Source organism: Myotis brandtii, unplaced genomic scaffold (assembly GCF_000412655.1).
Source record: "Myotis brandtii unplaced genomic scaffold, ASM41265v1 scaffold583, whole genome shotgun sequence".
NCBI lineage: Eukaryota > Metazoa > Chordata > Mammalia > Chiroptera > Vespertilionidae > Myotis > Myotis brandtii.
In genome coordinates, this window is record NW_005370191.1 from 1,490,387 (window position 1) to 1,502,714 (window position 12,328).

A 12,328-nucleotide genomic window follows, 5' to 3' on the forward strand; every position below is an offset into this window, starting at 1 on the left:
CCGCCGCCGCTCGCGAGGGAAACCGGAGAACTGTCATGGCGAGTCCCGCCGCGTCGTCGGTGCGACCGCCGAGGCCCAAGAAAGAGCCGCAAGCGCTCGTCATCCCCAAGAATGCGGCGGAAGAGCAGAAGCTCAAGCTGGAGCGGCTCATGAAGAACCCGGTAAGACGGAGCGTGGGCTCGTCGGCCGCCGCGTCCCACCGCCTTCCCTCCCTTCCGGCGCCTCTGGGGGCCCAAGGGCCCACCGCCCCCGCCTCCAGATTCAGGAGTTCATAACCCGAACCCCAGCGCCAGGCCTGAGTGAGGAGTAGGCTGCCCCAGAGACTGTGAGCTTCCTCCTGCCCTTAGGTTACAGCCCGGCCGGGACGGGCGCGCTGTGGGCGGCTTCCCGTGCTCCAAGACCGTTTCCGGCTTAACTTTTTGTAAACAGAAGCGTCGGAAGCGTTAGGTTGTAAAGATAGAGCCTGTGGGTTAACACAAGGGTTATTTTCTTCTAAACTGTGCCTCGTTAGTCAAGCCGGTGTGGCTCAGTGGGTGAGCGTCGCCCCCACGAAGCGTGAGGTCACGGTTTGGTTCCGGGTCAGGGCACATGCCCATGTTGCGGGCTGAGCTGGTGGATGATTCTCTCCCTTTCCCTTCCTCTCAAACCAATAAAAACATATTTTTTAAATAAAAAATAAACAGTACCTCGTCAGAAGCATGGGGGCAAGTCGCTCACCCTCTCCAGGCCTCGGCCCCATCAGTCATAAAAACAGTTAGATGAGCAGGTCTCATGGATCTTAGACTAGAAAGGGTTGACTCTTCTTGTGCAGTGTAGGAGGGTTAGAGTTGGAGGCGTCCAGCCATACAGGGTGACTTCCGTTTCTGAGTTCTTCTCAGAATAGCCTTGATGAGCCCGTGGGCTGTGATAGACCCCAAAATATACAGGATGAAGTAAAGCTAAGACAGGGAAGAAATCAGCTTTGAGTCCAAGGAGCAAAGCAGCCTTATTTCATTGGTCTAGTTAAAATCCTTTGGTTATAAGAGATGTGACTTTGTCAGCAGGTTTATACTTATAAATGCTTTCCTGTTTAAATGTTTCAGGACAAAGCAGTTCCAATTCCAGAAAAAATGAGTGAATGGGCACCTCGACCTCCCCCAGAATTTGTCCGAGATGTAATGGGTAATGTCTTTTGGGGAGTGTGTGTGTATGTAAATATAATTTTTGAAGTATAAATATAAAAACCCTGCAGTTAGTATATGTTAATTAGATTTCTAGTAGGAAAAAAAAGTGTTCATTGGTCCAGTATTTTGTTCTTACAACAAAGGGGTTTGGCGTTAGAGAATTTTCTTATGCATTGTTTTTAATAATGCCTTGTATTGGTTATTTCTCCATGGAATAGTTTTATTATTTTTTGTTGGGTTGTGAATTAATATATACTAATTAAAAAGAAAAAGAATAGAGGTATTTAAAAAGTTTGAACCACCTGTAATTTCATCGTTCCACTTGTAACATTCTGAGATAGCCTTCCAAACCTCTTCATAGACAAAACCACTGCTGCTTTAGAAAAAAATGTTTTTAGAAAAATATGATTGATCTACACATACTATTTGGTAACCAACTTTTTCACTTACTGGACCATGGATATATTTTTAGCTCAGAAATGTAACGTAAAATCACCTGGTGGGGAGGGAAAGGTCATAGGCTCTCTTCTAGGTTTCCGGTCACTGAACTGCATTCTATTTCTTCTCTTAATACTGTATTAGAGTGGACTTTTTAGTGAATTCCACATTCACAGGGATGCTTACACTGTACACTAGGTACTGTGCTAGATTCTGCAGTATAGTGGGGAGTAGGACAGGCCGTCCCTTCCATTATTGAGTTTCTTTCTTTGGTCACTGTTAATTAAAGGTGGCCTGTGTTGATAACTGGAGCTCATCGAGAACTCTGAACTATCCTGGCTGTAGGTTCAAGCGCTGGCGCAGGCAGCGGAGAGTTCCATGTGTATAGGCATCTGCGCCGGAGAGAATATCAGCGACAGGACTACATGGATGCCATGGCTGAGAAGGTCAGTGAGCAAGGAGGCTGACTGAGCCCTTGGGTATGAACAGTGTGCACTTCATAACTTTTAGAAAAAAGCATTTGAAACAGAGTAGATACACCTGGTTTGTGTAAGGGCTACCTTTTAAAGTCAGCACCAGAAACAGACATCAAGTAGAGCCCAGTTAATCCTAGGCCAGACTCAGCACTGTAAGGTAATCACCTGTGTATAGAAGGGCACAGCCCTTCAGGCCATTTGCCATGAAATTAAATAGAAAGCAGGATCTCCCACACCACTTGAGCTGTTATTTCTCTCTTATTCTCTCTTTTTGGCTGAATACCTATAATTCCAGTTAGCTGTGTGTTTTCTGTGAATACTAGTGTGCTTCTATGTGTCTGCTGCTTTTAGTTTTCTAGCTTGGCAGCTGGCAATTCTTCTTGACAAGTGTCAAATAATAATTGATTAAAAATTGAGAACTGCTTTAGAAATTATACTGTAAAAACTGTTAAGCATTACTTGGCTAGAAGGCCCAGAAGTTTCCTGTTTAAAAAAATACTCTTTTGAACATATCACTTGTTTTATTTTTTGAATTAAAATTTGGAGTTATGTGCTCACTTTGGCAGCACATATACTAAAATTTGGAGTTATTTTATCCACACCAAAAGTCTTGCTGGATTTTTCACTAGAATTGAGTTGAATATGTAACTTTAATTTAAATGAGAATGGATGTTATAGTGTTGGTCATCCCTTCAAGAAACTATGTTTTTTCACTTGTTTAAATCTTTTTGTATCTCTCTGATGATTTGTGGAGGTTCTGCATATCTCACCACATTTGTTGAAAGATATTTTAAGTTTTTTTATTGCAGTGATGCTAGGTGGTCCTCTATTTTATTACTTGATATTGGTGAGATGCAGAAAAAAAAATACTGACTTTTGTATAGTGCTCCTATATTTGCCCATCATACTATTTTAAAAAATCAAATATTATTCGGCTGTTTCTTTGTGGTTTTCCAAATCTGATTTCTCCTCTTAACATTATACATGATGCCCTAGCCCAGTGGTCAGCAAACTCATTAGTCAACAGTACAACAGTACAACAATTGAAATTTCTTTTGAGAGCCAAATTTTTTAAACTTAAACTATATAGGTAGGTACATTGTTATTAACTTAATTAGGGTACTCCTAAGGCTTAGGAAGAGCCACACTCAAGGGGCCAAAGAGCCGCATGTGGCTCGGGAGCCGCAGTTTGCCGACTACGGCCCTAGCCGATTTTGCTCAATTATTAGAGCATCGGCCTGTGGACCTAAGGGTCTCGGGTCACCAGTTCGATTTCTGGTCAAGGGCACATACCTCAGTTGCAGGTTTCCCAACCCTGGTAGGGGCACAGGTAGGAGGCAACCAGTCGATGTGTCTCTGTCACATCAGTGTCTCTCTCTCTCTCTCTCTCTCTCTCTTTCCTTTCTCTTTCTCCCTCTCCCTTCCCCCACCCCCTTCCACTCTCTAGAAATTAATGGAAAAAATATCCTTGGGTGAGGATTAAAAACAAACAAGCAAAAAAAAAAAAAAAACAAACATTGGGCATGAGAGATTGCCCTGTGTTCTTAATCTTACAACACGCACTAGAAAAGTCCTTTTCCTCAGTCTTCTCATAATGGCTGTTATTTCAGGGAATACATTTATACATTTTGAGAGATTCAAGATACTTTAAAATGTCTGCTTTTTATGAAAGAAGAAACTACCCAATAATATTTCATTTTCCAATAATTTGATTTAAAAAATTAGATTCAGCCCTAGCTGGTTTTCTCAGTGGTTAGAGCTTCGGCCCACAGACTGAAGGGTCGCGGATTTGATTCCGGTCAAGGGCATATTAACATCGATTGCAGATTCGATCCCCAGCCCAGTTGTCTCTCTCATGTCAATGTCTGTCTGTCTGTCTCTCTCTCTCTCTCTCTCTCTCTCTCCCTCTCTCTCCCTCTCTGTTTCTTCCCCCCTCCCCCTCCACTCTCTAAAAAAATCAATGGAAAAAATATCCTCGGGTAAGGATTTAAAAAAATAAAATAAGTGTACAGTAGGATCCGGGGTCATTTTCTGGCTAGTTTTACCTTTATCTTGGATTAGTCTGGCTCTAATTGGTTTTTGTTCTGGCTTCCTGACTATGGTGATTTAAACCATCTGCTCTTGGGCATCTTCAGTTAGGGAGGTTAGGGTCTTGTGATTTATTAGCTAGCTGTTAATAGCTGTTTCCACCCCTTGTCTCAGTTTCCTCATTCCACTTTCCGGATAATTTTCCTAGTTTCTTACTACCCTGCTTCAGTATCTTAGTGAACAGAGTTACTTCACCATCAGAGAGCCTTGTATTGATTTCCCACCCCCTCTGTGGGGCAACCACTTAAAGTTGAAGTGGCCCTGGAGACCTAGATATACCTGTAGCACCCCCACTGGTGTGACTTTTGGAGCTCTCATATCCAGTCCACAGTGTGTCTAAATGATGTCGGTTTTTTTTGCAGCAAAAATTGGATGTAGAGTTTCAGAAGAGACTGGAAAGGAATAAAATTGCTGCAGAGGAGCAGACTGCAAAGCGTCGAAAAAAGCGGTAAGGGCTTTGTGGCATCTCATACCTAATGAGACTTAAGGGCAGGAAATGGAAAGTAGATGCATGGTTGGTGGATGAGTCCTTGCAGTCAAAAGTTTACCTGTATAACCTTTAGAGGTCTTGGGTGTTTAACCCGCCGTGGAGCAATTCAGTAGAGGAATGGCTTTTCTTCAAATAGTCCAGGAGAGATGAAGACATTTACTGTGCCCCTCCCCCAGCTGGTTACAACTTCTTCAAAGCTTGGAGGTCAGCATTTCCGTGATCATAGGGATTTCTCTTCTTCACTTCTGTATTTTAACCTCAGGTTTAACTAGGTGCTGTGATTGAACTTCTCATTTAGCTTCTTTCTTAAATTAGGGCCTGTGACCTCCCTAAGTGACTATATAAGTGTACAGGTTGCATGTGTGTATGTTTTAATAAGTACTCCCTTATCGATTTAAGAAATGTCTAACCCTGTAGGGAATTTTTCTAGGAATTTATTTGAGCCAAACTGAGGACAGCTGCTGGGAATCAAGATCTTAATTAAATACTTTCCAGAATGGCAGTTTGCAGCTGCTTTTATGCATTTGAAATTGAGGGAAGTAAGGTAGAGAAAGTAAGGCTGAGACTGGATTACAGGATGGTTAACCAGATTATGTGCTCTCTTGGACGAGGTTACTTCTGAAAAGGCATTTCAAAGTTCTGTTAACCTAGATGCACTAAAACAATGACCTGCTTAAGGCAAAGAAATCTTTTACAAAAGTTATATGCCTGGGGCGTGGCTGCCCATCATGACCTGCCCAGTTAGGGATTTATGATCAGGTCACCCTATGAGGTTACTTTCAGTAGAACCCCACTTTTTTGCTGAGCAGGATTTTTCAAGTCGTCCCTAAATATCTTGGGATGAAGAACCATCTCCATTGTTTCTGAGATTGCTTTAATCACCTCAGGAGGATTTCTCTTGATTCATGAAGAAAAATAGCTTGATAATGTTGATGAATCATAAAGTATTTCTTTCATTTTATTAGTGTAGTGTTTGTGTGATTATAACATCTTTAAAGATCTTACAAGTAGATGTTTCTAATATACAAAATAAGAGATTAATGTATTTATATTACATCTGTAGCCAAAAGTTAAAAGAGAAGAAATTATTGGCAAAGAAGATGAAACTTGAACAGAAGAAACAAAAAGAAGGTGAGTAATACCCACTTTTCTTGGTTGTGATCTTTCATGGTGTTGCACAGAAGCTGACCTGCCAAAAAGGAGATTTAGAGTTTGGAACTGATTGGCTGACCAGGGAAGAAATTAGGGCTTATTCTGTTAGTTAGAGCTCATTTAATTGCAAGTGTCAGAAAGCCAAACTGGATTAAGCACAAAGGAACATACTAGCTCATGTTAAGTCCAGGACAAACCTTCCTTCAGTCATGACTAGTAAAAGAGCTTCGAGTTATTATTGGCATTCACTGTTTCCCTCTGCCCCTTAGCATCCTGTCCTCAGGCAGGCTTATGTTGTCCCTGTGGTTGTGAGATTCCTGAGGCTGTACCCTACCTCATTCTTGTCCAGTAACAAAGATTGAGATGTCCCTAGCAAAGGTGTTTTTGTGTTCCTCTGTCTCTGATTGAGTCACTTGGCAAGTCAGTTAAGAATACTTTTGGCACCACCCTGGCCAGTTTGGCACAGTGGATAGAGCATCAGTCTCTGACTGGTCCCAGGTTCGATTCTGGTCAAGGGCATGTACCTCAGTTGCAGGCTCCATCTCAGACCCCAGTTGGGGTGTGTGTTGAAGGCAACCAATCAATGTGAGAGACACATTGATGTTTTTGTGTCTTTCCCCCATCCTTCTCTCTCTAAAAAAATCAATGAAGAAATATCCTCGGGCAAGGATTAACAAAAAAAAAGAGTGAAAAGCATGGCTAAGTGGTTGAGTGTCAACCTATGAGCTAGGAGGTCACGGTTCGATTTCTGGTCAGGGCATATGCCTGGGTTGCCAGCTCAATCCCCAGTGTGGGGTGTGCAGGAGGCAGCTGATCAAGGATTCTCTCTTTCTCTCTCCCTCCCAACCCCTTCCTCTCTGAAATCAATATAAATATATTTTTAAAAAAGAATAGTTTTGGCACCCTGGCCAGGTGGCTCAGTTGGTTAGTGTCATCCCATACACCAAAAAAGCTTGTGGGTTAAATGCCCGTCAGGGTGCGTATGAGAGACAATCAATTGATATTTCTCTCTCCCTTCCTCACTCTCTAAAAACTCAATGAAACAGCCTCAGGTGAGGATTTTTTTTAAAAAAAGACTGCTTTTGGCTGCAAGAAACAGACAGACTCAACCAGCAGTAGTTAAACAAAGAGGAATTCATTTTTCTTATATAACAGGAAACCTGGTGATAGGTGGCAGCCTGGTATGGTTCAGCAGTTCAGTAGTGTCAGGCCCAACATCCCTGCAGTTCTTTTGGCCTTTGTCCTATGGCAGTGATGGCGAACCTATGACACGCGTGTCAGAAGTGACACGCGAACTCATTTTTTTGGTTGATTTTTCTTTGTTAAATGGCATTTAAATATATAAAATAAATATCAAAAATATAAATCTTTGTTTTACTATAGTTGCAAATATCAAAAAATTTCTATATGTGACACGGCACCAAAGTTAAGTTAGGGTTTTTCAAAATGCTGACACGCTGAGCTCAAAAGGTTCGCCATCACTGTCCTATGGGCATGATATGGCTGTTGCAGCTCCTGGCATCATACCTATGTTCAAAGCAGGAGGAAGAGGGAAAAGAAGTGCTACTTATCTAGTGTGGTTTTTTTCCTGTAACTGAAAAGCAAAACATCCTCTAGAAATGCTCAGCTGTTGTCATCTTATATGTCATTGATCAGTACTAAGTCACTTTGCCATCTCTTGCTGCCATCAGGCTAGATGAGTAGATAAAAGAATTGTCATGACTATCGTTAACCTCTCGTGATCCATCATTGAGAGCTGGATACATGGCACCCTAGATAGAATTGAGTTTTGTTAACAAGGAGGAATAGGAGGTGAGTAATGTGTCAACATACCACAGTGCTGCAGTCTTGCCTACCTTTGAAACTATCAAAGGCCAGAAGTACCAACCACTCCCCTGAGAGCCCCTGAGCTGAGATTCAGGGACAGAGGGATCCCAGATAGGAAGGAAGGACCCAGGATGCTAAGAAACAAAAAAAAATTGCAACTCTCCATAACATTACTGAATCTGTGGCAATTCCCTGATTGACTAGGCATATTTCCTGATTGGACAGTTTTGATTTTTGGTCTTATGATAAAGTCAGACTTTCACTGGCATATTGCAATATGATTGGACCGTTCAAGGACCAGTTTCCTTCTGAGTTATAAATGTACTGAGACACACTATATATGATATGGTTTTTGACTAGAAGAAATTCTTTTAACGATGCCTGGGGAAGAGGCTGTTTTCTACTGAGTCAGATTGAATGAAGATAATCCTTGCAAATGTAAGTTTTCAGGGAGCTGCCAGACAGGTCAAATAAGGACAGACCTCTGTGTGTGGAACTTCTGAGGCACTCCCAATGCAGCTTGCCTCCTCCGGTGGTTTGTAGGCTGGTACTTTTCATAGCTACTGTGATTATGAGGCTGTTGACTTTGGTGACTACCTTGGGTTTATGGAGAGGGTAGGGAATAGGACAAGTTAAAACACCACAAAGCTTGCTGTTCTGACCAGGATTCAGCCATTTTTCTTAAAACAATCCAAGGAACATTTCCAGAGTCTAAGCGTTATGATCCTTTACTCACTGGATCATGAAATCATTTTAGAGGTTGCAGCTATTATTTTTTCAAACATGAATAAAAGAGACAGGAAGCTATCAGAGTTCATTACACTCGGAATAAATATTTTGTGAATCTTTCCATTTCTATATTGGCTATGGGCTATGGGCTTTAATCAAACAAATTTGAAAATCATTGTTATAGTGCATGGGTGCTGCCTGTTCTTATACTTAATAGTGAAGTTAATATCTGTACATATTTAAAAACGATTAGTGATCATGCATGGTTGAGCAAGATAGGGAATGCTATAGGGATAACTGTCAAAATTGGTTTGTGTGCTCAGTTTCCTTTTGTGAAAGAGAAAATAGATTTTCCAGCTGTCTGTTTGAAAAGAATAGAAACTTGCCGTAACTGGTTTGGCTCAGTGGATAGAGCGTCGGCCTGCAGACTGAAGGGACCCGGGTTCGGTTCCAGTCAAGGGCATGTACCTTGGTTGCGGGCACATCTCCAGTAGGGAGTGTGCAGGAGGCGGCTGATGGATGTTTCTCTCTCATCAATGTTTCTGGCTCTCTATCTCTCTCCCTTCCTCTCTGTAAAAAATCAATAAAATATATTTAAAAAAAAAAAAGAATGGAAACTTAAATGTTGTGATATTCCGTTGTGCCATAAGGTGGCTTCTGTGTACTGCTGGGTTCTTGATGGACTTGGAGTAAATCACTCAAGCTTTTCAGCCCTTCTCTTAAAAAGCAGTAAGGGGCAACTGGCTAGGAGTTCCGTTCTGTTGTTGGAGAAGAAGTATCCCTGCTTGTTGGCTTGACACCATGCAGTGTGGGACTCGAATCTGAATGACACCGTGGGATTGCATTAAGCCAATGTGGATTATTATGAAATCACTAGAGGCCCGGTGCATGAAATTAGTGCACTGGGGGGGGGGTGTCCCTCAGCCCAGCCTGCACCCTCTCCAATCTGGGACCCCTCGGGGGATGTCCAACTGTGCCCGATCACTCACCAGCCGTGAGCCTGGCTTCTGGCTGAGCAGCACTCCCCCGTGGGAGTGCACTGACCACCAGGGGCAGCTCCTGCATTGAGCATCTGCCCCCTGGTGGTCATTGCGCATCTTAGTGACTGGTCGTTCCGCCGTAATGGTCACTTAGGTTTTTATTATATAGACTAGAGGCCCGATGCACAAAATTCGTGTGTGTGTGAGGGGAGGGTCCCTCAGCCTGGCCTGTGCCCTCTCACAATTGGGGACTCCACGATCAGGCCTAAACTGGCAGTGGACATCCCTCTCGCAATCCAGGACCCCTCGTTCTTAACCGCCCGCCTGCTTGCTTCTAACTGCCCGCCTGCTCGCTCCTTACTGCCCGCCTGCTTGCTCCTAACTGCCCGCCTGCTCGCTCCTTACTGCCCGCCTGCTTGCTTCTTACCGCTTGGCTCACTGCTCCTTAGTGCTACCGCAGAGGCAGGAGAGGCTCCCACCACCGCCGCTGCGCTCACCAGCCATGAGCCCGGCTTCTGGCTGAGCGGCGCTCCTGCTATGGGAGCGCACTGACCACCAGGGGGAAGCTTCTGCGTTGATCATCTGCCCCCTGGTGGTCTGTGCATATCATAGCAACCGGTCGTTCCACCGTAAAGGTCGCTGGGCTTTTATATATATAGAATATTAGAAACCAAGATCTGGGGACTAGGTATGCTCTTTACTACTAGGGTGTTGTTACTTTTAGGCCTTCTTAACTGATAGAACAAGTAAGTATATATGTGTTTACTAAAGAGTGTGTATACATATATTTATAGATATTTCTATATGTAACCATCTATATCTATCTATGTTAAGCTAAACATGAGTTCGTACTGATGTCTCCAACTCTAATCCATTGCCACATGTATTCTAGCCTTTTCAGCTTGTTTGCCTGTAACTTTTCACTCTAGCAGTGAGTAACTTATCTCTCACCATCCACCATCCTTTTATTTAATTGTTCAATTTCAGTATACATGAATAGTGGTTTCAGAATTGTTAACCTGTTATCTGTGGGAAACAACTTCATCAATTAGAATACAGTGCAATGTACAGTTCTTTTTGCCTTTAGTCTTACAGACTCTGCTATTTCCAAAATTATTTAGGTCAACATCTTTCCTTCATCCCCTTCACAGAGGTTTCATCCATTTGTAATATAATTGAGTTCATATTTCACATTTCATCCTGGGATCCTTGACATTCTGAAATTTGCACACATTAAAGTTTATTCTTTATGCTGTAAAGTTCTGTGAATTTTGACAAATGCGTAGTATCATGTACCCACCATTGCAATATTATGTATAATAGTTTTCCAAGCCTTAAAAAATTCCCTGTGCTTCATTATTCAACCTCCTCCCCACCCCCAATCCCTGGCAACCACTGATCTGTTTACTATCCCTATAGTTTTGCCTTTATCATTTGGTTGGAATCATGCAGGATGTAGCCTTTTCAGGCTGGCTTCTTTCATATAGCAGAATACATTTAAGATCCATCCATGTCTGCGTGAATTTTAGTTCATTCCTTTTTATTGTTGAATAGTATTTTATTGTATTGGATATACCAGTGGTTGGCAAACCGCGGCTCGTGAGCCACATGTGGCTCTTTGGCCCCGTGGCACGGGCCACGAAGTTTCAATCGCATTGTAGTGTGCTCCTGCACATGGTATTTTGTGGAAGAGCCACACTCAAGGGGCCAGTTTGCCAACCACTGGGATATACCACAGTGTGTTTATCCATTCACCTATTGAAGGACATCTAGGTCATATCCAGTTTCTAGAGATTCTGAATAAAACTGCTACAAACATTTATGTGATGGTTTTTGTGTGGATATAAGTTTTCAAATCTGTTGAATATATACCTAGGAAGATGATTGCTGGATCATATGATTAGAGTATGTATAGCTTTGTAAGAAACTGTCAAACTGTCTTACAAAGTGGCTGTACCATTTTGCATTTCCATCAACAATGAATGAGAATTCCTGTTGCTCCACATCCTTTCCAGCAATTGGTATTGTTAACTTTTTGAATTTTAGCCATATTTATGTGTGTGTTGTGGTATCACGTTATAATTTGTGACAGCATTTTTAAAATTCCTATGCCCTCAACATTAAGCATAGTAGTAATAAGCGCTTCATTATTTATTACTTATTTCTGTTGAAAGAATGAATGAGTGGGTAAAATAATGTTGCTGAATTACCAAATGACTTGAATGGTCATTAGATTTCTCCTCTTTGAGAATGATACTTATAGGCCCTGACAACATGTTTCCCACGCACAGGAATCAATTGTGTTTACATTTTTAGGGGCTTTTCAATCACAATGAATGCTTTGAGCCCTCCTGTTAATCAGCATCTCAAGCATCCAAAACCCCCCATTTCACAAACATCAGGTTGATCAGTATTTTACTGTTCCTCTTTTTTTTTTCGGGAGGGGGAGAGAAAGAAACATAGATTTGTTGGTCCACTTATTTATGTATTCATTGATTGATTCATGTATATGCCCAAACTGGGGATCGAGCCTGCAATCTTGGCATATCAGGATGACGCTCTAACCAACTGAGCTACCCAGCCAGGGCTTTATGTTTCTTTAAGATCAGAATTAAAGATCAAAGCCTATCCTCTGGGCCTCCTATGTTCAGACCTGTCCAGGTGTGGTTGATGGTTCTTAGAGAGGCTGAGACAGAATATGCTAAGGTATGGAATGAAACAGAAATAATCAGCAGTTCCAGCCTTAGGCCCAAGTTCTAGAGCAGAATTCCACAGCTGGCATATGGGTCAATGGGCTGCAAGAGGTGAGACCTTGACCACCCCCCTCGGCCTTCAGGGTGGATAAAAGCTGAGTGAAGGCCTTGGACCAGTTGCACCATGTGACATAGAATTATCCTTTTCCATGTGTGCCATGACATGAGAGAGCCTGGGGAGTACTGCCCTGAGTCCAGGGAGCTCAGAGCTAGGTTTTTTAATTCCTCTCTA

At 42.4% G+C, this 12,328-nt stretch overlaps 1 protein-coding gene across 2 annotated transcripts in view; it reads left to right on the top strand.

Annotated features, from left to right (window-relative positions):
• The first annotated feature begins 6 nt into the window (after positions 1–6).
• Positions 7–12,328, top strand: part of PRKRIP1 (PRKR interacting protein 1 (IL11 inducible)) — a 25,031-nt gene continuing 12,709 nt past the window's right edge. Inside the window, exons 1-6 of one of the 2 annotated variants that reach the window (XM_014550157.1) lie at positions 7–161; positions 1,083–1,161; positions 1,947–2,047; positions 4,528–4,613; positions 4,797–4,859; positions 5,719–5,786. In XM_014550157.1, coding sequence (XP_014405643.1) covers positions 36–161; positions 1,083–1,161; positions 1,947–2,047; positions 4,528–4,613; positions 4,797–4,859; positions 5,719–5,786 — 523 coding nt within the window. In that variant the 5' untranslated portion in view covers positions 7–35. The remainder of the gene's footprint in view (positions 162–1,082; positions 1,162–1,946; positions 2,048–4,527; positions 4,614–4,796; positions 4,860–5,718; positions 5,787–12,328) is intronic. The other variant, XM_005879138.2, reaches the window with a different exon arrangement.